Raw genomic sequence first — 27536 nt, 5'->3', positions numbered from 1 at the left:
GACTCCAGGGCTGATGCTGTATCCACTATACCACCTAGCTGCCCAAGTAATAATATTTTTAGTGAGAGTAATGTACTTCTATATCCTTCATTATTTTTCAAAATCTTGGTTTAACATTTTGTGATATAGAGATTCAAAGGTCTGGTTTTAAGATGTTTATTTTGATCTTTGGTTTTGAAGGCTGTCATAGCTGAAAACAATATGATAAAGATTCATAGATTCAAATGGAAAAATTAAATCATGATTTTTCCATTCACCAATCACAAAAAGGATTTTGTTGAAGTCCAGCTGGTAAATTTCCATCTTTCCCATGTCAATCAGTTCTCACAAATTAATTTAAGGATGTTGCTTTTTTATGTTTTGATCTAATGGGATCGAATCTCACTGAAATTCTTCATTTGAAAATACTTCTAGCAGATTGGAAAATTGTTTCCAATTTTTAAAATGTACAGAAATGAGAGTTTTTAGGGGAGGACATGTTGTTTTCAGCCCTAAAGTCTTAGTTTTTTTAATGTTCTGTGAATTATGATGATTTCTTACTTGTTTAGTTGTTTTCAATCATGTATGAGTCTTCATGTACCCATTCGGGGTTTTCTTGGCAAAGATCCTGGAGTGGTTTGCCATTTCTTTCTCCAGCTCATTTGATGAGGAAACAGAGGCAAACAGGGTTAAATGACTTGCCCAAGGTCACAGAGGTATTAAGAGTCTGAGGCCAGAGTTGAACTCAGGAAGAGGCATCTTTATGACTCCAGGTCTGGCACTCTATCCACTGTAACACCTAATATTTCATGGTACGAGGTTCATAGTAAAGCAAGTGGCTATAAACCCATATTTCAAATAACTCCAATAATTCCTAATAGGATTGTGTGGGGGGACTTCTTGTTAACTCTGATTAGGGTGTCCTTGTTTTTACCTTGCAAAGAGCCCTTACTTAGAGTAGCAAAAGTATTGTCTGTCATTTTTCTTAGCATTCATTCGTGCTCACAATATTATGTTCAGCCTGCAGTTTCTTTGCAGGAGTCTTCCTAAGTCATTTGTTCATTTCGTAAGGGTTGGTTTACTTAGAACTAGATAATATGGTCTGTAAACCTACTTAACTGTGCATACCATAAAATGAATACCTTGAAACTAGTGGCCAAGGGGATTTTTGTCAGGTCCAGACCTTCCATTCCTCCCACAAGATATTTCCTCACCTACCAGGTGGGACATGTGACCATTTGACATAAAGACTCAGTGAGGCTGCTGGTGTCAATCCTAACATTAAATATTAGTATAGTCTAATTTTTAAAGGTGAAAACAAATACAGATAGACCAAGAGTTCTGAGCCGTGTGTGTGTGTGTGTGTGTGTGTGTGTGTGTGTGTGTGTGTGTGTGTGAGAGAGAGAGAGAGAGAGAGAGAGAGAGAGATGAAACACACAGATGCCTTCGGCAGTCTGGGGAATCTTGGGGACTCTTTCTGGGAATGAAGTTTTTAAATAAATGAAGGAAATGCTAAATTTCAGATTGAGGTTAGTGAAAATTTTGATGTAATTTTTTTCCCCATCGAAGTTCATGGACCTCTAAAATCGATCTTTGGTCTGAGATTAAAAACCTCTAGGATGTTCTAATATTTTCTTTGCACCTTCCCTGGGGACCACACCCCTCCACTTTGGAGACTCCTGCTCTATATCAGGTTACAACTCACCTCATCACCCTCCCGAGACAAACAGGTAGGATCAGTTGACTGTAACCAGAAGGCAGGTATTTAGAACTGAGGTCTAGTGGGCAAAAGTCAAGAGTAGTAGAAAGTCAAAAGAAACGACATCTTCTGTATAAGGATTTAGAAGTGGTTAGGTAGCATGGTGGATGAAGAGCTAGGCCTGGAGTCAGAAAGACCTGACTTCAAATCCAGCCTCAGACATGTACAAGCTATGGGACCCTGGGCAAGTCATTTAACTTGTCTGCCTCAGTTCCTTTACCTGTAAAATGGGAATAATTATAGCACCTACCTACCTCCCAAGGTTGTTGTGAGGACAACATGAGATATTATTTGTAAAGGGCTTTGCAAACTCTAAAACATTATATAAAAGCTTACATTTATTGTTAGTAGTAAGCCCTAGGTTAGCAGATACAAAAGAGAGTCAGTCCCTGACCTTACATCATAATGGAAGGGACCCTGGATATGAGAGAGAGTGGCTAGGAAAGAGTGTTTCTTCTGGAAACTTACTGGAATGGTGAGTGGAGATGTAGGACAATCAATCAACACACCCTTTCCAGAAGCAATGGCAGAGTTGATTTGATTACCATTCCCAGGGTAAGAGTAAGAGATTATAGGGGAGGTGGGATTCCTTCATGGTGCCCCCCGGCGGTTCTTTCATATTTGTAAAGATCTTTGTAAACCTAAATTATTATTAATATTATGATTACCGGGATCTCTTAGGGCAGAGGTTATTTATCGAGGAAGCCAGGAATGCTAGTAATCTTCTGACCTTCCCAATGAAGATTCTTTTAAAAAAGGACTTTTCTGGGAGGGGTTGGTTTCCTATTCTGCCAGAACTATTCCAACTTGGACACAGTTCTATTCATTCTCCCATCCTGGTTTAAAGCTGGTCTGCAAATAGTTTCAAAAGTCACCACACGCACACACACACACACACACACACACACACACACACATATTATATTTATTCAAGATTTGCATTGCCCCTTCCAGATTTACTGGCACTTCTCAGTCCTTACCTACGTCATTAACTCAAGTATGCTTCTTAAATGCAGGAAGTATGTCTGCAACTTTATTTTTGGATCCTCCTACAGTACTGTCTGCACACTGTGGTGCTTAGTAAATGTTGATTGTTGACTGACTTCTTCAATCTCTAGGTTAAAGAATACAAACACCCTCCCAGAAAAGATATACTCAGAATTTTTCTGCCGGGAAACAAAGACCACCCCTCCTCTTCCCATGTAGAACTGAGAGATGGAGAATAATCCACTTATTCCAAGACTCTCAGTGCATTTTGGATAACCATTTGCTCTGCCATGATTTCTGTGGATTCTATGTGTGCCAGCCAGTGTTTTTGGCCATGTATGGTATGACTGGTTTTCTCTGAGGTCAGATATGATTTGGAGCTAGGCTGATCCACGTGGGCACTCCAGGTAGTCCATAATGATTCTGGAATGAATGAAAAGCTTATTGATAGAGTCTAGAAATCAAAACTAGGCACTACCTAATGGGTATGTCATCAGAAATATGTACCCTTTTCCCACCCATTCCAATGACAAGGGTTTTGTTTCTGTTTGTGCATGGTTGTGTGCATGCATGTGTGTGTGTGTGTGTGTGTGTGTGTTGTTAGTTTTGGTTTGTTTGGGGGGGGGTTGTTGTTGTAGTTGTTGTTTTTGGCGGTAGTAAGGGGTTTGAAGCTTGCATCTGCCACTAACATGCTGTATGACTTTGGGCAAATCCCTTAATGTGTCGGAGACTTAGTCTCCCTATTTTCAGAGATGAGACACTGAATCCAGATTGGAAATGAGTGAGATCTTTTGTCCCACAAAACCAAGTGATTCCCAGGTTTTAAAAATAAAATAAAGGGATTGAAAAATCCTGAAATAGGACCTCTGTCTAGTTATGTAACACCATTCAGTGCTATGTTTAACATGGCCTTTCCCTGCTGTGAACCATTAAGATTATAGGCCGGGCTGTTTAGCTGTAAGAAGAAGGGAAATGGCAAAACCTGCGCTCTCTGGTTGCCCATGTGCAGTTCTGGCTGCCCAAGTACAAGCCGCAGGATATTCTTGAACTTGCACCTAATAACTAAAGGGAAGCTTATACTGATTTATGAACTATTCTCCCCTTCTGACTTCAGGCCGGGTGATGACACTGCCCAGGTAGGGAAGCTCTTCCTTGTACATTTTCAGGAGAGATGTTTAGGAAAACCCTTTTTATTTTCAGGTTAAATAAGCCAGGGGAAGATTGATTTGTTCCTTTCAGAAGCACTAAATAAAACTATTTATAAACTAATTGATGCACACCAGTATAGTGGAAGAAGGAAGATGATAGTATCTTGAATTTTTACAGTTTTTTAATGCTTTTTTAATAGAATATTTTATAGAATTCATATTCTATCACTGGGGTCTTTATATCTTAAGCAAGGTGGAATTATTGCTTCCAGTTTCTTAGATGGAAAAATTGAGGCACAGAGGCTGAGTGATTCATCCGTGATCACATGTCAGATTGCTGTCCTACCTTTCTAGTTTTATCTCTCTCTATGTCTTTACATAATTAGAGTGTTCCCTAAACACACCTTGAGCTTTCCCTTCTCCTTGTTCAGGCCATTCTCTCCACCTGGCATACCCTCCCCTCCACTGCTTTCTCCACCTGTTTCAATGCCCAAATTACAGGTCACACCTTCAGCAAAGTCTTCATCTTTGCCTTGCCTGAAATTCCATAGCACATCAGAACCTTCTTATGGCACTTAGAACCGCCTGACATGTGTGTACACATCTCATCTTCCCAAATTGTCTGTTCCTTGGGGGGAAGAGAGCACATCTTATTTTTCCCGTTCCCCGGGCAGAACCTAGCGCAGTACTTTGCATGCGCATCATCCTTGGCTTGGCAGCTCAGCGCACTTCTCTTGGCTGTAACAAGGAGGCTGGAATAGGGGCCTTTCCTGGGCCCATTCTAATTTTAATGCCATGATCCTGTCTAGGTAGGATCTTGGCTAAGTCACCTAAACTCTACAGGCCTCAGTTTTCATTTCCTCTATTCAATATTCAGGAAACAGTTAAGATTTATGCCAGCCTCTGGGAATATATACACATACATACACACATATATAAATGTATACTTACACACATCTGTGTGTGTATATATGTATGCAAGTATTCCCAGAGGCTGGTATAAATGTCTTAAATGATTGTTGAATATCATTATTTACACACATACATATATATGTATATGTGTGTGTGTGTATAGTACATACATATACATATACAGTGTTCAGACATTTCAGTTGTGTCTGACTCTTTGTGACCCCATTTGAGGTTTTCTTGGCAAAGATATTGGAGTGGTTTGCCATTTTCTTCTCCAGTTTATTATACAGATGAGGAAACCGAGGCAAACAAGGTTAAGTGACTTGCCCAGTGTTACACAGCTAGTAAGTGTCTGAGGCTGGGTTTAAACTCAGATGCTCCTGACTCCAGGCCAGGAACTCTAAACAATGAGCTCCTACACTCTGTGTCTCTCTTTCTCTCTCTCATTCACACACATACACATATGCATATGTACACACACAGAGTATACACACACATATACTAATCTATAATAGCTATAGATACAGATCCTACCTTCAAAGAGCTACTTTGCTGGCATAAATTAAATTAGCCCCAGATGACCTTCAAGGTCCATTTCAGCTCTGGCATATTTATTTTCAGATGGTTACTGTCTTTAATTGAAGCAATGCTTCATGGCTCAACTAGATGCTTAATCAATACTTGCTAATGAATGAATGAATGCATGACTTCCAGTCAGTCAATAAGCATTTATTAAGCACCAACTGCATGCTGGCCATTGCACTAAACACTAGGGAGACAAAGAAAGGCAAAAAGTCCCCGCTCTTACAGAACCTACAGTCTAATGGGGGAGGGGAGTACAAACAACAAATAAGCTCTATGCCAGATAAACTGGAAATAATCCCCAGAGGGAAGGCACTAGATGAAAGGGATCAGGAAAGGGCCCTGCTGCTCCTGCCCATCTTCACGACATGCCTCTGCCCTCCCCCACCCCCACCTCTCCTCCAGCGCTTGAACTCCAGTCCTGCCCAGGGCCCCTAAGCTTCCTGACTGGTGAGTGGTCACCATAACTAACCTGACCCAGATTCAGCCTACTGCTTCTTCCCAGTATTTGCCGTGCTGTCCCACAGTGGCTGTATATCACGCCCCTTCTGCCTTGCCAATTTCCACCTTTAGCTCAGGGAACAATAACCGAATCAACGACAGGACATTACCGATCAATTGCCCTATGACCTGAGTCGCCCTCCCTGTGGTTTCCTTGAATAATACATACTTCCCAGGCTACCACTTCCTTATGTGTGTCTTCCCCAGTTAGAACACAAACCGTTTGAGGACAGGAACTGTCCTGTTTATATTTTAGAATCTCTACATCTCTACCACTTAACACAGTGCTTACTCAGTATGTAGTAAGTACTTAAAAAATGCTCTGTTATCCATCTTTCCATTTATTCATAAAAATATGGTGTTGTTCAGTTGTTTAATTGTGTCCAACTCTCAGTGACTCCATAAACCATATGGTCCGTGGGATTTTCTTGGCAAAGATACTAGAGTGGTTTGCCATTTCCTTCTTCAGCTCATTTGACAGATGAGGAAACTGAGTAAGGAGGATTAAATGACTTGCCCAGGGTCACACAGCTAGTAAGTGCCTGAGGCTGGATTAAGGGATCCCTGAAAGAGCAACCTGAAATTACCATTTGATATCTAAAGTTAAAATTCATACAATGCCAATAATGAAGAAAGGTTAGGCTACTTTTTTAATACAAAGATGAGACATCAGAGCTCAAAAAATGATCTTGGTAAATTCTCTAATGGCAGTTCATGAGTCAAGGAAATGATCTGTAAAGTAACTTAAAACCAATGGCTCAGTGTCTGTACATCTCAGACAAGCAAACTAGATACTGGGATATTTAATAAGAGAAATGGAACACGCATGAAAGGAGATAAAAATGGCGAAGTGGGGAGGTCAGAATTACCCAAGAGGTTTAAGTGCATCATTCTAGACACCCTCTTTTAGGAAAAGATTGCATTGGAAATTACCTAAGGCAGATGGTGTGTCCCATTTTAGTAGTTCTCTATATATTGCAGAGAGCTTATTGGCCCCTGGACATTATTGCGGAAGGTCACTGGGTAATAGATTTTGTTCCTTTATCAGTGGTAGATACTCCCTTAAAAACACACAGGATGCCAGTTTATTTTCAGATGGTTTACAATCTCCAATTCAATAAACAGGTATTAAATGCCTACTATGTGCCAGGCACAGTCCTAGGCTTAGGGATTCAAATACAAAATAATCTCTGTTCTCAAAGAGTATATTCTACTTGGAGTGGTGATAAAAACATGTTCACAGATGAAGAAATACAAGGTAATTTGAGAAGAGAGTGAGCGGTAGATCAAGGAAGGCAGAACCATGATTAAGATGGAGTAACTGGGGTTTTGGCTCAGGGTGCTGAAATTTAGAGGGCTGCTAATAGCCTTTTTACCATGTAGAAACAACTGAATTAAGTGCTTAACTGGCAGGAAGTTTAGAATTTGTTTAAAATAGAGAGCTAACAGTTACTTCCCCCCACCCCACACGCACCCTTGAATGCTGTAGCCTAAGTGAGCTCCCACCTTCCCCTACTCCATGGCTAGGCAGTCTCACTATAGCCTAGAGTTTCCCCATCCCCCACAGACTGAATTTGTCTCAGCAAGTTGATTTTAGGGAAGATTGGCTGTCTGCCCCATCTGGGTTGGTCTATCTTGTACTGGGCATGAAAAAAAAAAAGCTAGAAACATTCGTAGAAGAGTTTGAACCTGAGCTGTCCCTTCAAAGAAGCTAGATTTGGGGGGAGGGGGCGGGGGAAGGGGTTAAGGCAATTGAGGTTAAGTGACTTGCCCAGGGTCACATAGCTACTAAGTGTCAAATGTTTGATCTGAGGCCAGATTTAAACTCAGGTCCACTTGACTTCAGGGCCGGTGCTCTAGGCACAAAGCTAGAGTTTCTAAGAGACAAAAATGAGGAGGCCGTGAATTCCTGGCACGTAGGGCCATTTGTACAACTGCACCAGGTTGGGATGAGGAACATTGAGTTTCAAGAACAGCCAGTTGTCCAATGTGGCAACAACAGAGAAGGGCAACAATATGGAAAGGTAGGTTGAAGCCGGATTGTGTAGGGTTTTAAACTAAACTGAAGAGTTTATATTCTATCCTAGAAGAAAAGGCATCCACTGAAACTTACTGAGTAGGGGAGTAACAGAGTCTGACTTGTGTGTTAGGGACTTCATCTTGGTGTTATGGAGGAGGGTGAATTGAAGAGGGCAGAGACTAAAAGGGATGCACCACTTGGGAAATTCTTGTAATAGTCCAAGTAGAAAGTGATAAGTGCTCAAATGAGAGCAGTAGCCCAGCGAACAGAGACAAGCAGTGTTGTAGAGGCAGAATCTACCATACTTCAGAACTAGTTGGATATGGGCAATTAGAAAGAGGAGAGAGTCAAAGCTGCCTCTCCTTCCTTCATGTTATAGGCAGCGAGGCAGCATGGTGGACTGAGCACTGAGTCTGGAATTGGAAAGACCTGAGTTCACATTCTGTCTCAGACACTTATTAATTGTATAACCCTGGGAAAGTCACTTAACTTCTCTGTTTACCTCAGTTTCCCCAACTGTAAAATGGGAATAATGATAGTACCTACCTCCCAAGGTTGTTGTGATGATCAAATGAGATAATAATTGTAAAGCACATAGCACAGTGGTCAGCACATAGCAGGTATGTATTATTATTGTTATTACCCTGATGCCTTATGGTGCCAGAGAAGAGACCCAGGATTCTTGAAGGCTGTGCTAAAAGAGCATAGGCCCTGACAGGCCTTGACCAAGCTGGAAAGGCTTAGTAACAGACTGCCTCTTGCCCAGGGGCCAGCCTCGATTACTAAGAAAGGCTCATTGCCAGGCTGGCTAGAAGCTGATGCGTTTTTAGCCGTAGCAATTTCCTAAGATCATGTAGTAAATTACATTCTTCTTAACCTGGGGTCTGAGGGTTTTTTTTTAATTTATAACCTTATTTCAATATAATTTGTTTTCTTTACAGTCCTGTGTATTTTATTTTATGCACATTATATGAGGTGTGTGTAGGTTTCCCCAGACTGCCAATGGGGTCCACAAAACACAAAGATTCTAAGTCCCTGGACTGAGTCCTAGAGGGTTTTTGACCTGTGCTGCTTGAGGGAGTACCCGCACCGACCAAATCACTCATCCCTGATGTGTTGAAGCCAAGTCTCTTAAAAACACTGATCACGTAGGAGCTGACGTTGATAAGGATGACTTTATGGTTGATTACTGTATATCATAGCAATAGGTATGTCCCGTTTTGTAAGATGAAGCCAGAGAGACATCATTTGATCATGGTGGGCACTGAGTGCTGTAAAGAGACATGATTCCTCAGCCCTACTCCATGAGTGTCTGCACAGCAAAAAACAGAGAAGGGAAGGAGGAAATAAGCATTTATATAGTGCCTACTATGTACCTTGCATTGGTCTAAGTACTTTTTATAAATATAATCTCATTTGATCCCCACAACAACCCCACAACATAGGTGTCATAATTATCCCTATTTTACAGGTGAGGAAACTGAGGTAAACAGAGGGTAAGTGACTTGACCAGAATCACACAACCAGTGAGTGTCTGAGCTCACATTTGAACTCAGGTCTTACTGACTCAGGTCCAGAGCTCTATCTACTGCATTACCAGCTTTCAAACAAAAATTCAAGACTGCATATAGTAGCCAGGAGAGGCTAAAATATAGATTCCTTCAGTAGCATTTTCCCCAAAGGTATCAAGCACCCTACCCTTCAAGGCCAATATTAGTAATATTGTTCCATTTCCATCACCCCAACCCCCCCAACTCTGCCTTTAGAAAGGTCACAGGTTTTACAGATTCACTAGGGCCAACCATCCATGGTAGCGTGGGCTTTTAGTTTCTCACACCTAAATTCCCCCATTTCTCCTAAAGAATAGACTTAGAAAACACCAGAATGGAATTTTTTCAAGAACCATACAGTGGGACTGCCTTTGGGGTTTTGTTTTTAACCCCGGTGTCTTCACTGTTTCTGTCAGACCAATGAAGATCGCCACCCTGACTTCACAGATGACATTTTTAGGGAAGCTGAGTCACTGGGGAAGTAATATATGTCTAGTATTTTGAGTAATGTGGAATCTAGGGCCAGCATCATTTCAAAGCATCCATAAAGGGAATGACTATACTTATTGTTAGCATCAAGGTTTGGGCTCTGGGTATTATAGTAATTCCCCTCTGCTTTTCTTTTCTGTGTCTTTCTACCTGGTTTCCTCTCTGAAATTCACAAATTGTCATTTCCTAAATAAATGAAGAAGATAATGTAATTTTTTAAAAAATTTATGGGAATTTTTAGAAGAATTTTATTCCAGGCATACTTCCCTACCTAGTTCCAGGCCTGCCTAATTTACACATGCCTGGAATTTACTGAACTTTAAAAAAGGAGGATGGATTTGAATGATCTCTGCACCTCAAGAGTTGCTTCTGAGTGCCTCAAAGGGCACTGTGTGCTCTGTCTATTGAAAAGTCTTTGAAGCCACGCTGTGAGAACTCTGGCCCTGGACAGTGTGTCCAGCACCAGAATGGAGCCATTTTAGAACAGATGATAGGAGGTAGTTAAAAAAAAAAATGAAGACATTGTGGATACAGGCTGTCATTGGGAGAAAACAGAGTATGATAGAATTTCAGAGTTGGAGGGACCCTCAGCAGCCATGTCATCCAATTCATCCCTGGGCAAGAATCTCCTAAAAACATACCCAGCAAACAGTCATCCCGGCTGCACTTGAAGATCTTCAATGAATGGAAAACCTACCCCCTCTTGAGGCAATTCTTGCTAGTTGGGGTTAGCTATAATTAGGCAGTATCCCCTTCTATTAAGCCTAAGTCAGCCTCTTTGCTGCAATTGTCCATAGTGACTAGTTTTGCCTTCTGGGACCAAGCAGAAAAAGTCTAATCGAGGCGGGTAGGTACAATGGATAGAGCATCGGTTCTGGAGTCAGGAAGACTTTGAGTTCAAATCCAACCTCAGCAACTTACTGGTTGTGTGACCTTGGGCAAGTCATGCAACCCTCAATTGCCTCCAAAAAAAAAAATGAAATAGAAAAACTCTAAATCTCATCCTGCATGGCAGTCCTTCAAATACTTGAAAGACTACTGTCAATCCCCCTAAGTCTTCTCTTGTCAGGTTAAACATGACTAGTTCTTCCCCCTAAGTCATGATCTTGACATCCTGATCACCTTTCTCTGGAAGCTCTCCAAAATATCGCTGTCCTTCCTATGCAGAATGTTTGAAAGCCACACTCTAGCTGTGGTCTGACCAGACAATCTAATACTATGCCTACCTTGACGTAGACTTTGGAATTGCCATACACGTTGTTGATTCATTTTGAGATTGTGGTCCACTAAACCCCCAGATTTCTTTTTGACCCATTCTAGTCAAGTTTCCTATGTCTTGTACTTCTAATGTTGAATTTAAAAAAAACCCCACAACATATTACTCTTATTCCTTTAAAATGTCTTCTAATTTATCAGCTTCAGCCCAACATTGTAGCGTTGAAGCTCAGTTCTGCCATCAGAAATGTTTCCCTGCTTCTCTCCATCTGTTGGGGGCCATACTTCAAACTCTTCCTGCTTGGTAGCCCCCCCCCCCCCAGACCTTGAACCTTCAAAATGTCTGTTGACCTCCATTCATGTCAGGTATCTAAGTAGAGCTTTATCACAATGCCTGGCACATAGTAGGCACTTAATAAATATTGAGTGATTGATTTAGTGAAGGCTGCACTTTTAATCTTCCCTTTTAATCTAGTGTAGTTTAGTGAAATAACACCATTTAGAGGTGAAGCATTTTTTTTTCATTAAAGCATCTGTTAAACAGTTTTTCCCCTACGGCTGGCCTCAGAAAGACAGCTTTGTAGTTAAACTTTAACTTATATTTCCTTAGTTTCACATGTGACGTTGAATTAGTTTATTAACATTGTAAGGTCAGGAGAAGTCCATTGCAAAGACCGCCCAGTCCCCCCCTCCCCCCGCATTGACTTGGTAACATAGACTTCCACTTAGTGACCTGTTTCCCTCCTTTCCACTCATGCTACCACCAGAATAATTCAGGATTTCGTTACTTCTCATCCATATTGATGTAATAGCCTCCTACATGGCCTTCCTGTGTCCCTTCCATTCCCTCTCTAATCCATCCTTCACAAAGTGCCAAACTAATGTTCTTAAGGCAGGATTTCATCGGTATCACTCCCCTCTGCTCAAAAAACCTTCAGTGGCTCCCAGTCACCTAGAAGGAAATATAAACCTTCTAAGTCTGGCATTCCATCTCCTCTAAAACTTGGCTCCTGTCTGGTTTCAGACCACTTCCTTTCAATCAATGAATCAACAAGCATTTATTATGTGCTCTAGGACTTAAGCAAATGAAAATAAAAATGAAACAGCCCTTGCCTTTGAGGACCTTACATTCCACTGGGGGAAATGATATATTATATAAGGAAACAAAAAATATCCAAGGTAATAATTCCAGGGGAGACACTGACAGGCTGGGGGTGGGCATCAGGAAATATCACATGTAGGAGGTGGTCTGTAAGCTGATCATTGAGGAAAGCTAGCAATTCAAGGAGGGATAGGCATGCATGATATAGCCCATGTACAGGCATGGATGGAGTTGGGGAATGGAAGGTCATGTGCAACAAATAGCAGCTAGATCATTCTGGCTACATTGTGCCAAGGACAGTCAAGTCCTATAAACTGGGAAAGGTAGGCTGGAGTCATACTGTGAAAAGCTTTAAATATTGAATAGAGAGATCTATATTTCATTCTAGAGGCAATTGGGAGCCACTGGAGTTCTTTGAGCAGGGCAGTGATGTGGCTAGACCTCTGTTTTAGAAACATCAGATTCCACATTCCCATCCAGACACACTGCTTGCTTAAATGCATGTTTTCCTCTACAGTTGTGTGCATTTGTCCACACCATCCCTCACACCTGTCATGAATTCCTTCCACATCTCTCCATCTGCTGAGATCTCTCTCCTGTTTCAAAGCCATGTTCGAATGCCATCTCCTTCCTGACACCTTTCCTGATTTCCTAGATCCACACATAGAAATAATTCTTCTCTCCTTTAATATCTGTGGTCATTCCACCTGATTTTTCCTATCCCTCAACTCACTCCTCCACCAGATTGTAAGGTGTTGGGGTTTTTTTTTTTCTGACAGATTGGGCTTAAAAAAAAAGTGTGCGGTGTGTGTGTGTGTGTGTGTGTGTGGCACCCAGACCACCACCTTAGTATAGTAAATGAATAGTATAAATAGTTAAAACATTCATTAAACATTCAGTATATTTCAGGAATTTTGCTAAGTGCTGGAGATAGAAATACAAGCAAATAAGACAGAGCCTACCCTCAAGAAGCTTACATTCTACTGAGGGAAAGTAACACATCAAGGAGAGCTTGAGTGAGGGGACAATGCCGTCGTAGAGGCAAGGCTGCTGGAAGGGCTAAGAGAAAGCCCAGACAGTGAGAAGAGAGGGACATGAAGTGAGAGCTTCCTGTGTGCTAAGCTCTGGAGACCCGAAGGAAGGCAAAAACAGCCTCTGTCTTCAAGGAGCTCCCATTTTAATAGGAGAGACACCATGTAAACAACTAGGTGCATACAAGATAGATACAGAGTAACTTAACACATGCCACAAATATGATAATATATATAATATTATATATTATATTAGATTCATTATATATTTAATTATATCTTATATGTCAATGTATAATTTATTATATAATATAATAAATTTGTTATATAACATAATAAATTATCAATTTGCTATAATTATAAATTTATTATATGTAATTATAAATATATTATATATATTATATATAACATATAAATGCTGATGGGTACAACTGAAGTGTAGGTACCTGCCACTGAGGAAGTACCTGGTGGTCTGTCATGTAATATGGAGAGTGTATTAAAGAAAAATCAGGGGGGAAAAGATATTTACAGGGTAGATGAAGGGTAATCTCAGAAAGCAAGGCAGCAGCAGCTGGGGAGGCTGGAAAAGGCCTTGTGCCGTAATTAGCATTTAAGATGAATGTTGAAGAAAGGTAGGGAAGCTAAAAGGCAGTAATGAGGAGGGAGAAAATTCCAGACATGGGGGCACAGCCAGTGCAAAGTCATGTAGTCAGGAGACAGAAGTGCCATGTGCGAGAGATAATTAGGGCAGTGGGGCTATACTATAGAATATGTGGAGGAGTGACATTTGCTCTTGTTCAGGTGTGTACAACTCTACATGACCCCGTGGGCTTTTGTCCATAGGATTTTCTTGGCAAAGTTACTGGAGTATTTTGCCATTTCCTTCTCTAGTTCACCGTACAAATGAGGAACTGAGGCAAATAGGGGTTAAATGACTCGTACAGAGTCACAGAACTAGCTGGTGTCTGAGGCCAGATTTGAACTTAGATCTTCTTGACTCCAAGCCCAGTACTCTATCTACTTCACCTGCTGCCTCAAAAATGTATGCATACATGGACGTATTTAAATACTTATATATACATATACATAGGTATGTACATAATATACATATATATATGTATATAATATGTATATAATATATATATGTGCATATATATATGCACATATACATACTCTCCCACACCAAAGTACTTTATATTTGATACTAGAATTAATTGGGAGCATGTCATGGTCAGAGCTGTGCTTTAGGAAAATCTTTTGGGGGACAGCTCTGTGGAAGATGGATTGGAGGGGGCACAGACTGGAGGCAGGAAAACCAATCTGAGGCTATTGTTCAAGTATAGGCAAAAGGTGATGGAAGCCTGGACTAGGTTAGTGGATGTGTGAGTAAAGAGAAGATGATGCACATAAGAGATATTGTGAAGGTCATAATAACAGGTGTGGGGTAAGTGAGAGGAAGGGCAACCACAAGGGTGGTGGTGACCTACCCAAAATAGGGAAGTTTGTAAGAGGACAGGGTGTGTGTGTGTGTGTGTGTGTGTGTGTGTGTGTGTGTGTGTGTGTGTGCGTGTGTGCATGTACACATGTATGTAAGGATACTAAGTTCTGTCTTGGGCATCATGAGTTTGATGGAGATGTCTAAGAGGCAATTGTTGATAAGGCTCAGGAAGGAGACTCAGGTCAAATATATCAATCTGGAAATCATCTGCTTGGAGCTAATTGAATTCGTTAGAGCTGACATCACCAAGTGAAATAGTGTGAGTGGAGAGGACATCCGTGGTTAGTGGGCATGACATAACTGAAGAACCAGGAAAGGACATTGAGAACGTGTGGTCAGACAGCTAGGACTACAAGGAGAGACCGATGTCACAAAGAGCTAGACAGGAGAGGATATCCCAGAGGAGGTGATCAGCAGTGTCAAAAGCTGCCGAGGGGTCAAGAAGAAGGAACGAGGAGAAGCGGCTAGATTTGGTAACTAAGAGACCACTGGTGATTTTGAAGAGAGCCATTGATGGGGTTGGACACCAAACTGCTGAGGGTCTACCAGCACCTTCTGTGACCATGTACTGCTGATGTATCTGTGGAATGCCCTCACGATACTGTATGCCCTCGGTGGTACCCTTCAGGAGCTGGTTTCAGCACTGAGGTCCCTGCCCATTTATCTCCACAAGTGAGTAGTGCCTTCCTTTGGGATCAGCCACAACTTTGGGCCTGGGTGTTCAAAGACCATGGCCAATGAGATTAAAGCCTGCCTTTTTAAATAGCTCTTGTGACCTGGAGGTGAAGATGGGTGCCCCAAGGGTGAGAATTTGAGTAAGCAAGGCTTCCTGCAGGTGTTAATGCGGCCTTTTCAGTTTTGCACCTTTTGGTTTCAAAATCTTACTAAGTATGAGGGTGATGGGAAATGAAGCCTGGATTTTTTTAAGCTATTCATGCTAACATGATGAGCTATTTCTTTGCAAATCAGATAGAAAGAGGTGGGGGTGAGGTGAGTATTATTGCAGCCCACTAAATTTTAGCCAGCTGATCTTAAATTAGTAAAAACTACTACATTGTTAAATTTTCCTAAGGTAACCTATGATCTCCACCCACTTTTAACCTCCTACCTGAGGGCTATTTTGCACATGATTACACTCAATTCGTATTTGCCTAACACACAGTCAATCAACAAATATTTATTATGGGGTACACCACAGACTTCTTTGTGAGCATCCAAGGAGTTAATCCTCAAGTTTCACTACTGGTGACCTATATTCATGAAATATAATTCAGGCTGAAATAATAGGATCATGGATGGAAATCTAGAAAGGATGTTAGAGGTCATCTAGTTCTTCCTTCTTATTTTATATTAAGGAAACTGAGGTCCAGAGAGGTTAAGTGAGTTGCCCATTGTATTGAGTATTGAGTTAGTTGTATTGGGTATCAATACCCATGGGTATTGAGTCAAAAGTAGAGTTTGAATCCAGGTCCAGTGGTCTTTCCAAATAATAATAGCTATTATTATCATGAATAACAATAATAATATAAAATTTTAATAATAAGATACAACTTCAAAATTGCAAAGTCTTTTCTATACCTTCTTTCATTTAAACCTCACAACAACTCTGTGAGGTTGATAGTATATTATTCTATAATTACAATTATAGGATGTTATTTATCCTTATTTTACAAATTAGGGAGCTGAGACTCAGAAAACTTAAGTGACTTGCCCACAATCACACAGCTCATGAGGGGCAGAGTGGGATTCAAATCAAGATCTTGACTTCAAGGCTGGCACTCAAGTCAATATGCCTCATGCCCTAATGTATCATCTGTGATGAATTAGCAAATATTTATTAAGTATCTCCTAGGGGTGAGGCACTGTGCTAGGTCCTGTGGGAGATATGAAGAGAAACCCCCAACTGGGTATGTTTTTTTCCAGGTACTGTGAGGGATAAAAAGAAGCATCCCTAATGGGAGCACAAGATCACAGGGGGCAGGGACTTTGTTTTAGACAAAGCCTAATCCCATTAAAAGTAAAATAACAATAAAGAGTTTAAGCAACTCTTCAAAACAAAAATGGAAGTAATGGGGTAAGGCAGGATTAAATACCAAATGAATGGTACTCTAATTTGGGAACATTTCCTGGTAATGACATTACATCTCCATCTTCTTTCTTCATCCTTTATGGTAAATTCCATAAAGAGCCACAACATAGCAACACAACGCACTTAAACGTTTATTGACTTTACATGGATCTAGTAAGCAGCTCTAGGGAATGACCTTTCCCTCTAGATCAGAAGGTCCCAAACTTATTTGACCTATTGGCCTCTTTAAAAAAAAAATTTACTCAAGGCCCCTGGATATCTGCTTTCTTTAACCCTTTGGTGGCTTTTTGAAAAAAAATTCATTTCAAAAAATGTAAAATATATTTTTAAATGATTCATCTTAAATTCAATAATTTATTGTAAATTTGTGGGGTTTTTTCCCTGCATTGAAATTTTGATGATGCAGTATTGTGTCATGTAACCACATGATATTGTATTGCAAAGAAGCCATTACACGCACATATTCCTTCTGATGTATGCTGGACTTTCCAATAATGTACAGCACGCTCGCCCGCCAACACTTGCTTATTAAGACCTCCCAGTGAACTTGACCACTGATCAGTTACAACTCGCATTTTGTGTGTTTATTTGGAAAATTATGTAATCACTATGACTTTAACTCTGTTACACAATAGATGAAACACGTACAGATGGTTTTTCAAATTTTTCGTATCTTTTCTTCTTTCCTTATGCTTCTACTGCCTCCTTATTTTTATTCACCATCCCCCCAATCGCACCCGAGGCTACAACTGTTGCCCCTGGATTGGTCCAGGGGTGTGGCGCACTGTGGGAACCTGTATCTAATACTGGGCCCTATATTCATTAAGTCATATCGCAGTCTCTTCCCATCTCTAAATGTCACTCAATCATCCCTCTCAGATGACCAACTTTAGCTGTTGTTTGCCTTCTTTTTTTTTCTTTTTCTGGGGGGGAGGGGGGAGGCAGTTGGGATTAAATGACTTGCTCATGGTCACACAGCTAGTGAGTGTTATGTGTCTGAGGGCAGATTTGAACTCAGGTCCTCCTGACTCCAGAGGCAGTGCTCTACCCACTGTGGCACCTACCCGCCCCTGTTGTTTGCCTTCTTAAACTGCCATCAGCATATCCCCTGACCTCCTCACCATAGAAAAATTAGCTCCAGGAGAGGGTCTTCATCCTTGCATTCTTCCATAGGCCTTGTTACTCTTCATCTCTTGTTAGTAAATTTTATTTTTCCTTCTCCCTTCTCTAGTCTTCCCTAGTTCTCAGGTCACCAGCCTTTGATAGGAAAAACATAGCCACCTTTCCTACCAACTGAGGGGTGGGGAGGGAAGACAGCAGTATTTTTGTTTTGCTATCAGGTGAATTAGCAGACTTTTTGTCCATAGACCCAAACTTACCTGAACTTCCTTGTTCACTAATTTAACCCCTTAGTCGTTGGGACGATACCGACAATTTTTTATAACAGGATTTGAAAGGAGAAGGGTCACTTCACACTGATGTGACTTTGGTAAATCGGTGAGCCTTAGCTTCCCAGTGAAATTGAGAAGTTAGTACACCCGCAAAATGAGGGGGTTGGACACACAGTGTCTAATGACGATTTTGATTCCAAAATTCCAAGAGTAGGATTGTAACTCAATTTTAAGCTATGAGTAGAATTTGGATAAGCAAAAAGGTAGGGGAAGGTGTTCTAGGAGAGGAAGGCTGTGTGAATAAAAAGCAAGGAGCAGAGAAAATGAGAGGCAAGAAGATTGAGTAAAACAATCTAGGGCAGAGGGTCCGCACAGGAGAGGGGAAACATAGCTTTGTGACACTTCCATGACAAAAGACTGGATAGGATGCACTCTTCTCTCTAGGTTTTCATGATGCTACTTTAATCCTGGTTCTCCACTCATCTGTTTGACCACTCTGTATTCTCTTTGGCTTGACCTTCATCCAGGTCATGCCTCGATGTCCCATAGCTATCTCTTCTTCCTCTATACTATTTCACTAGGTGATATCTTCAGCTTCCATGGATTTAACGATCATCTCTATGCTGATGATTCTCAGATCTCTTTATCCAGTCTTCACTTCTCTGCTGAGCCCCAGTACCCTGTCTCCAACTGACTATCGTCCAGCCAGAACTGGATGTCGTCTGGCTATCTCAACATTTTGAAAACTGAACTCATTATCTTTCTCCCCAAGCTTTTCCCTCTTCCTGTTTAGGATACCACCATCTTCCCAGTCACCCAGAATCGAATCCAAAACCTGACATGCCATCTTCTACTCCTTCTTCTTTTTCACACACCCCTCCCCCGTGTATCAATCAGTTGTCACTTCCTGTTGATTTTATTTTCATAACATACATTACATACATCTCCTGCTCTCCTCTCTAGTGCAGGTCCTCATTACCTCAACCCTGGACTATGGTAGTAATCTGCCAGTTGATCTGCCTGCCACAAATCTCTCCCCACTCCAGTCCATCTTTCCCTCAGCTGTCAAAGTGATCTCCCAGAAGTACAGCTCTGACCATGATATCCTGCTACCCCTCCCCCACTCCTATCGCATCCAGAATTAAGTAGAAAATCAAATCCTTTCATAAAAAGGATACAACTGGGGCAGCTAGGTGACACAGCGGATAGAGCACTGGCCTTGAAGTCAGGAGGACCTGAGTTCAAATGAGGCCTCAGACACACAACACTTGGTAGCTCTGTGACCCTGGGCAAGTCACTTAACCCCATTGCCTCAGAAAAAAAAAAAAAAAGGATACAACTGAGCCTTAGTTGCCAGTGTGGAGTTAGTGGACTGTTGGTATACTGCATCCTCAGGCTACACACATAGTAAAAGATAAAAGGGGGTTGATGACCCTACAAAAGGCTGCTCTCTGGACTTGCTACAACCAGGTGATGCTAAGCTCTCATTATTCTTCTCAGTTCAGTGAGTGGGAAGCATGGGTCCTTTCTTCATGCATCATGGCAGCTCAGTGACATTGGCCAAGGTGATAGTTTGTAAGTGGGATGGGAACATTTCCCAAGGAGAGGGGCATGTGCTCTGGGCCCTTGCTAAAGCCTATGCATCTTGTTAAGGTCTCTTAATTCTTGTGATGGGGAAGAGATATGTGTTCATTGTATTGAAGACAATGGGGTGATTGAACCCAGAAAAACAGTCCTCTCAGAAGATTGTAAAAACTGTAGAAAAGCCTTCCTCCCTTTATCTTTAAAAATTAAGGGGCATCTAGGAGTTCTGGCCTTGCAGTCAGGAGGACCTGAGTTCAAATGTGGCCTCAGACACTTGATGCTTACTAGCTGTGTGACCCTGGGCAAGTCACTTAACCCCAATTGCCTCACCAAAATAAATAAACAAATAAATAAAATTAAGCCTTTCCTATTCTACCCCCCATACCTTTCTAGTCTTCTTTCATACTCCCCCCACTCTGTTGGAATCCTCACTGTTCCTCAAAGAACATATTTCATCCATCTCCAGACTCCAGGCACTTTCACCAGCTGGCTGTCCCCCACGCCTAGAATGCTTTTCTTCTTCATCTCTATTCACTTGCCTGATCTCCTTCTGCTGACCATCTCCACTTCATCCTGTGCACAGCTAGTTTGGATGTGCTTGTTTTCACATCTCTGCGGCTGGACCGTGAGCCACTTGAGGGCAGGGATGGTCTTTTGCCTTTCCTTGTATCCAGTGCTTAGCACAGTTTCTGGCACATAGTAGGTACTTAATAAATATTTATTGACTGACCTCATCTTATCATCAGAGTCATCCCACTAAAGGAGCTGAGCTCTGGACTAATTATTACCCTGGAGGGTGGTGGGGAGGGCGAGGAAAGAGGAGGAAAGAGCTTTGTCTAACAGGTCTCAGGGGAGAGATTCTTTCAGCAAGGTTTCTCCTCCCTCCCCCTGCCCCCATTCACCTACCCACCATCACTTTCCAACCCACCCCTTCCTTGCTCCACACCCATGCCGAGATTTTTTTTTTTTTTTTGCTGATTCAGGTGCTAGGAAATCCCATTCTTGTACTTAGCCTGTTGGTTTACAGGATCCAGAACTGGACGACAGTAGACAAAAGTCCAGTTTGGAATATAGGGATGTTCTTCTTCCTCATAAACATTCAGTCATTACGTGCTCTTGGCACCACCGAGAAGCAGAATCCTGACCAATTATAGTCACTGAAAACACTCGGCCATCATTTCACAAGGAGAAAAAGAGATGATAATGAAGGCAATGATCATGATTTTGCTAGTGCTTGAAGGGAGGATGACTGGCCTGTGCCGTGTGTGTGTGTGTGTGTGTGTGTGTGTGTGTGTGTGTGTGTGTGTGTGTGTGTATTTGGCTCCAAATCACCCTCCTTCTTCACAAACACTGAAAACCTCACGGGGTAACTTGCTTGAGAAGCTTTCTCCTGTAAGCAGCTCTGTCTGTGCAGTCACCTGGGCTTGAAACCTTGGTATGAACTTTGCCTCTGCTCCCATTCTCTCTTTCCTTCACCAGTCTAGCTTTCAAGACCTGTTGATTCTACCTTCTTTGATATTTCTCCCATCCATTCCCTCTTTACCTTCTCCTACTACCATTCTTCATTCAGAGCTTTATTACTTCTCGCTGGGATGGCTATAGTAGCATCCTTAACTGGTTTCCTTTACCTCAGGTGCCACTTATTCTGTGAAGCCTTTCTTGATTCATCTCCCTGACATTCTAACAGAATGTAAGCACCCGGAGGACAGGGACAGCCTCACTTTCGTATTTGTATCCCTAGCTGCTAGGCAGGGCAGCTATGTGGTGCCATAGCACATAGAGTGCCAAGCCTGGAATTGGGAAGATTCATCTTCTTGAGTTCAAATCTGGCTTCAGACACTTCCTAGCTATGTGACCCTGGGCAAGTCACTTAACCCTGTTTGCCTCAGTTTCCTCATCTGTAAATGAGTTGGAGAAGAAAATGGAAAACCACTCCGGTACCTTTGCCAATTGCCAAGAAAACCCCAAATGGGGTCATGAAGAATCAGACGTGACTAAATAACAACAAAGCTCCTAGCACTGTCATGTAGTAGGCACCTAATAAATGTTTGTTGGCTGATTGATTAATGTCCCCACATACATTGTTGTTGTTGTTATCAGTCATGTCCGACTCTTCAAGACCCGTATGAGGTTTTCTTGGCAAAGGTCTTAGAGTGGTTTGCCATTTTCTTATCCAGCTCATTTTACAGATGAGGAAACTGAGGCAAATAGGGTTAAGTGACTTGCCCAGGGTCACACAGCTAGTGTCTGAGGCCAGGTCTGAACTCAGGAAGATGAGTCCCTACATACATACCTTCCCCATCTAGAAGTGATTCTTCCTTTCTTGAATTTCTCAAATGCCACTCTATTTTAACCTTTTCATTGCATGCAATTCTTTTCTACTATAATTATTTCTAATATAATATTTCTTCTCGTCCCTTTGTGTAGCTTTGTGTATATTTTACATTTGTCTCTGTATATGTAGCAGCTGCTCCCCTCTTGCCCGAGATAACTTAACGTAAGCTTGTTGCAGTCAGACTTGAATCCCGAACATCTAGCACTGTGTTGTATTCATAACAACTGCTCAATACGTGTTGAATTAAATGGATTTCCACCCTTATGCATATGTGTTAGATGATAAACTCCCCGAAGGCAGGGACAGGGTCATCTTTCATCTTTACATCTTCCCAGCCTAGCCTTGTGTGCCTTCCATGTAGTAGGCACTTCATAAATGTGTTTGCAGCAAAATGAATTCATCCAGGGCCTTCTTTCTGCAGGCCCAGCTTCCTGACAACTCCATCTGTGATATTTCACCTTCAAATTTCTAATCCCCTCATTCCAATGGATGTGCAGCAAAGCAGAATCTGATGCGCAGTTAAGGCTACTGGTGAGTACTCTGGATAAGTAGGTAACATGATCACCCTGGATGTGTTCAGAGGCAGAGGATAGCTAGTATTGCCAATTAGGGAGATTTGCAGGGTGTTTGGGGAGCCATCCAGAGGATCTATAAAGTTACACTATATCAGTAGAGATGAAAGACACCCTGACCTACCCCCATATACCAGTCTCCAGGATGTCTCCGTTTTAGTTGATTTCTACTGACTGTGTATGACCAGGGCCAAGTTTCACAAGATTACCACTCCCTAGCTGGAGGGGAGGGACCTCAGGGCCATCATTTTACAATTGAGGGAACTGAATTCCAGTTATATTAATTGACCTGCCCAAGGTCATTTGCCTTCATGACTCAGTTTCCCTTTCTATAAAATAAAGTTCATAGGATGATAAATTTAGATCCAGAAGGAACCTTAGAGATTATCTAATTAACTTCTTCATTTTACAGCTGAGAAAACGGAGGTTTAGAGAGGGTAAATAACTTTCTCAAGGTCACAGGGTAGAAACAGGATTTGAACCTGGGTTCTCTGACTCCAGATCAAAGACTCTTTTCAGTTTACCATAGTAGTCCCTACTTTCATAAGGGGCCAGCCTGTAGAGATGGTGGAAATCATTAATCCAGTTCTCTCTCCGTTTTAGCTTAATAAGGATCTGGGGATGCAGGGAAGAGAAAACACTCTTTCTACAACTCCCATAGGGGAGGAGTGAATTTTCAACCTGAAGGTCAAGTAACCAGGTTGACTATCTGAGAAACAGGTAATATTTTCAGTTCCTTAGAATAAAGATTCTATTTAAATACAGTTGGTAGCAACATCAGTTCATCCTAAAGGTATTATCAAGCACAGCAATCTTCTCTAACAAAAACCCCATTGTGGTTTCGAGGGGGACAGGCCTGGTGAGGACGTCCATTAGGAATCTAGCACTTCATCCTTATCTCAGCAAGGCCCTGCTTCTCCTGCTTGGATGACGCTCTAATTGGCTGACCTGAAACACGGAGTATAAAACCTCTCTGATTATAAAACCTCTCTGATTAAAATGGCCCGCACAGAAGGTACTACGGCAACCTGGAGGCCAGCGCGCTAATGTGATTGTATTATCTTACTGCTGCTGCTGCTACAGATTGCTTCAGACACGGTTAATGCACAGATTATGTGCTTTTACTTGAGCCATGCAATTTGGCTTGGGTGCACAGGCCTGAAAGCAATTTACTCAGGGCCCAAAGCAATTAGACTGTGAGCACGTAAACATTTTAATACAAAAGGATGATGGGACCTATCATACTGAAATTTCCTCAGGCTCCTGGCCTTCACCACCTCCAGAAACCTCATCGCTATGATGCTAAAAACTATGTGAGATTCTTTTGACTTGAGAACAGCTGTGCAGTATAAACAGAAGGGATGCTGGATTTGAAGTCAGAGTACGGACCTGAGTTCAAATCCCACGTCTGCTACTTACTGCATTTATGACCTTGATCAAGTCACTTCTTTATGAGTCTTAATTTTTCTTCATCTGTAAAATGAGTGAAACCCTATAGAATGGTGTGCCTTGAATTCTAGTTCTGGCTTACTAATGACTAGTTGTCCAAGTTCCTGTTTGTCACTTCTGGAAAGACTGTTGGCTCCAGGATCAGAGAACCTGGATTCAAATATTACCAGTGATGCTTACAACCTGTGTGACCTTAGACAAATCACTTAACCCCTCTGGGCTTCAGTTTCCTCATCTCTAAAATGAGGGGGTCAGACTAAATATCCTCTGAGGTTCCTTCCAGTCTATGATCCCATGATTCTTAGACCTCACTCTTCTGACTACTCCTATTCTAAAAAACCTACAAAGAAAGGGATTTTTAAACTGTCACTTTTTTAAAAAGAGGAAGGATGATGAGCAAGCCTTATACATTGAGAAGACTGGTGGAAAGAGCTCACAAATAAAAAACTCATAAATGAAGATGAGCCTTTGCTATTTGTAGTCATTAGAAAGCTTAAGGAAGGTGACCTTGTTTGACTTGGTTTTTTTTTTTTGATAGCTGTATTTTAATATAATTGGTTTCCTACGTAATTCTATGTATTTTATGTTATTCATTTAAAAATGTTATTCTGAGAAGGGATCCCACGATTTCATAAGATTACTCAAGGGATCCATGATTCAAAAGAGATTAAGAATCCCTGGCTTAATGGAGAAGCATATTTCTTTTCTTTAAAAAAAAATGCATGAATGGATATTTTGCAAAAACCCAACTCAACTTTTCTAGTAATAATCTGAATTTGTTTAACACATCCAGAAAATGTCTTTGAGAAATGTTCCACATTTCCACAAAGAGAGTTTTGGAGTATTGCAAAATAAACCAGCAAATGTGTTTTAGACCCTGTTTGAAAAGGGCATGATAATGAATTCCATAGGGAGATGTGGAAGCAGCTTGGCCTAGCAAACTGACTGTACATCTTGGCATCTGGCATGCTGAGTGGTAAGAGAAGATCTGACCACACTCAGCCAAACTCTGTCTCTTTAAAGTGGAAATAATGGTATTCACTTACTCAGGGGAGCCTGGTATGGATTACTCTAGTTGTTGTTATTGTACCATCGAAAGGGATGCAGGGTCTTCTACAATTAGTCATGTGAATTTAGCCACCATAGCAGTTATAAAAAGCAGAAGGCAAAACTGAGGAAGTGACCAAACATGCTTTGCTTATCACCAGATTTTTTACCATTAATTTGGTACCCAAAGTATTTTCCCTTATATACTATATAGTTCTCGGCCTTTCAAGACGATGGAGGAATTCAGTGCCCTGAGAGGTTTCGTTCTGATATTGACTAGCTTCTCTCTCTCTCTCTTTTTCTTTCTTTCTTTCTCTCTTTCTTTCTGAGGCGGGGAAGGGGGGAGAGGGAAGAGAGAACAAGGTTCTGCCAATGGACATGAAGCCAGTAGCTAGTGGTTTTTGTCAGAGCTTCATTTGTTGCAGAACTAGTTGAATGTGAGAGATGTACTCCACTGGGCAAGAAAATCTGCATGGTTAAGGTATGCCTATTTGGATGACCTAATTTCTGGCTTTTTAAAGTATATGGCCTCAGTGAGTATTGATTACTTCCATCTATTAAAATCATTGAAAGTTCAGGGAAGGAAAAAGGATACAAGAGAGAAATAAAGAAAGAAAGGAAGGGAAAAAAAGGAAGGAAGGAACCTAGTTGTGAAATCTGGCACCTGAGTTTTTAATACGTTTCTTTTCAGATTTTTTCCAGTGAACTTTATTGTTTAGATAACATGATTGTTGTTATCTGGTCCTTTGAGAAGACGGAGGCTATTAAAGAAAAGTGATTCTCAATTCAAGAAATTGCCCATTCCTTTTCATACTTAGACTTATCCAATAGTGCAGTAGATAAACAAAGTCTTCTTTGGGGTGGGGTGGGGGTGGGAAGGGAAGAGGAGCAAGCAGACAAAAACAAAACAAATAGCACATATTCAAAATCAGCTTCATAGCAATTTTTTTAATGTCCTGGCTCTTTTCCAGGTTCTAAGGGTGGGGGAGGGTATTGTTTCTTTGTGGCTTAGCAAAGAGGAGGAAGAGGAGTCTGTTCTATTTCCTTAAAAATAAGAGACTCCTTTCTTTTTACAACATAGTAAATTAAGCGCTTTCAGTTCTTTATCTGACCATGCATAGTCTTGAGGGAGCATCTCCAGTAAGCTGGGCTGTTTCGCTCTCTTTGGGGACATGGTGACAGTGGAGACGTAGAGAACTACTATTTGCTTGTTAGGTATGTCTTGAAAACCCTGAATAAGCAGTCCTTTGTATCTGTTAATTTTTAAGCATTTTTTTTTTGCCTTTGAGCTTAGAGGGGTGTGTGTGTGTGTGTGTGTGTGTGTGTGTGTGTGTGTGTGTGTTTCTTGAGGGGAAGGGATAAATAGTATGATGTGGAAAAATCCTTGAAATTTTTATTTTACTTACAAAATTTAATTTCCTACTGTTTACTTTTTTGCAATCTTCATAGAAGACAGTCCCAGTTTATTATGCTCAGTCTAACCAGATCCCATTAAGCTTGAAGACCAGGGGGTGTGGTGAGGTGCGGTAGGGAGGAGAGATGTTGAGAAAAATGGTGGTATGAAACTGGGTATTTGGACAGATGAGACGTTCCAAATGTTCCAAAAACATGCCAGCCCTAAAAACTCTAGCACCTTGGTGCCTGCATTGACTTCCATGATGTCACTGTCTAATCTTAGCTAAGAAAAGCCTCGGAGAAAAACAAAGAAAGATTGCATCCCAGCATAACATGGTTTCTTCACGTACAGTATGTACCCTAGCCTTCTGGAATTCGCAGTTGTGAGTTGGGGCTTTCAATTTATTTTTTTTTTCTGGGTGGGGGGGAGGAGAGAAAAATAATCATTGTTGCCTCTCCTTGCTCTGACAGTCTATGGCATGCTGCAAGTCTGTGTGTTATATGTAGGTCAATGTCCTTTAGGTTCGCTTTTATAATAGCCTGCCGTAAATTGAAAAGAACCCAGCACAAAATACATTTTCCTTTATTGTGTTTTATTGTGCTCCTAAATGAAATCAACTTATTCCTATTTCAACAAAATTCTGTTCAAAAGAGTACCTGCCACCTCTGCATATTTAGCAGAGATATTTACACTGCTCGTGGTTAGCAGCGTAGCGCTCCGACAGAGACAGCTGATCATGCACTGAGACCCCATCCTTCCACGGTCCTATCAGTACCATTAAGGATTCTGCAGAACGATGTCAAGATGCTCCACCATTCATTAAAATGAATATTTTTCTAATGCCTATGCTAGCTTAAACATTTTTTTTTTAAATCTAAGGTTTAACATTCACAATCTATG

At 41.3% G+C, this 27536-nt stretch overlaps 1 protein-coding gene across 1 annotated transcript in view; it reads left to right on the top strand.

Annotated features, from left to right (window-relative positions):
- The window catches only part of ZBTB38 (zinc finger and BTB domain containing 38), a 93459-nt gene that overhangs the window by 4745 nt on the left and 61178 nt on the right, over positions 1-27536 (top strand). Inside the window, exon 2 of the mRNA XM_020970907.2 lies at positions 22594-22703. Coding sequence (XP_020826566.1) covers positions 22662-22703 — 42 coding nt within the window. The 5' untranslated portion in view covers positions 22594-22661. The remainder of the gene's footprint in view (positions 1-22593; positions 22704-27536) is intronic.

This window comes from Phascolarctos cinereus, unplaced genomic scaffold, assembly GCF_003287225.1.
Source record: "Phascolarctos cinereus isolate Bilbo 61053 unplaced genomic scaffold, phaCin_HiC Scaffold_7;HRSCAF=346, whole genome shotgun sequence".
In the NCBI taxonomy this organism is placed as follows: Eukaryota; Metazoa; Chordata; class Mammalia; order Diprotodontia; family Phascolarctidae; genus Phascolarctos; species Phascolarctos cinereus.
This window is presented reverse-complemented; position numbering and strand designations above follow the sequence as displayed.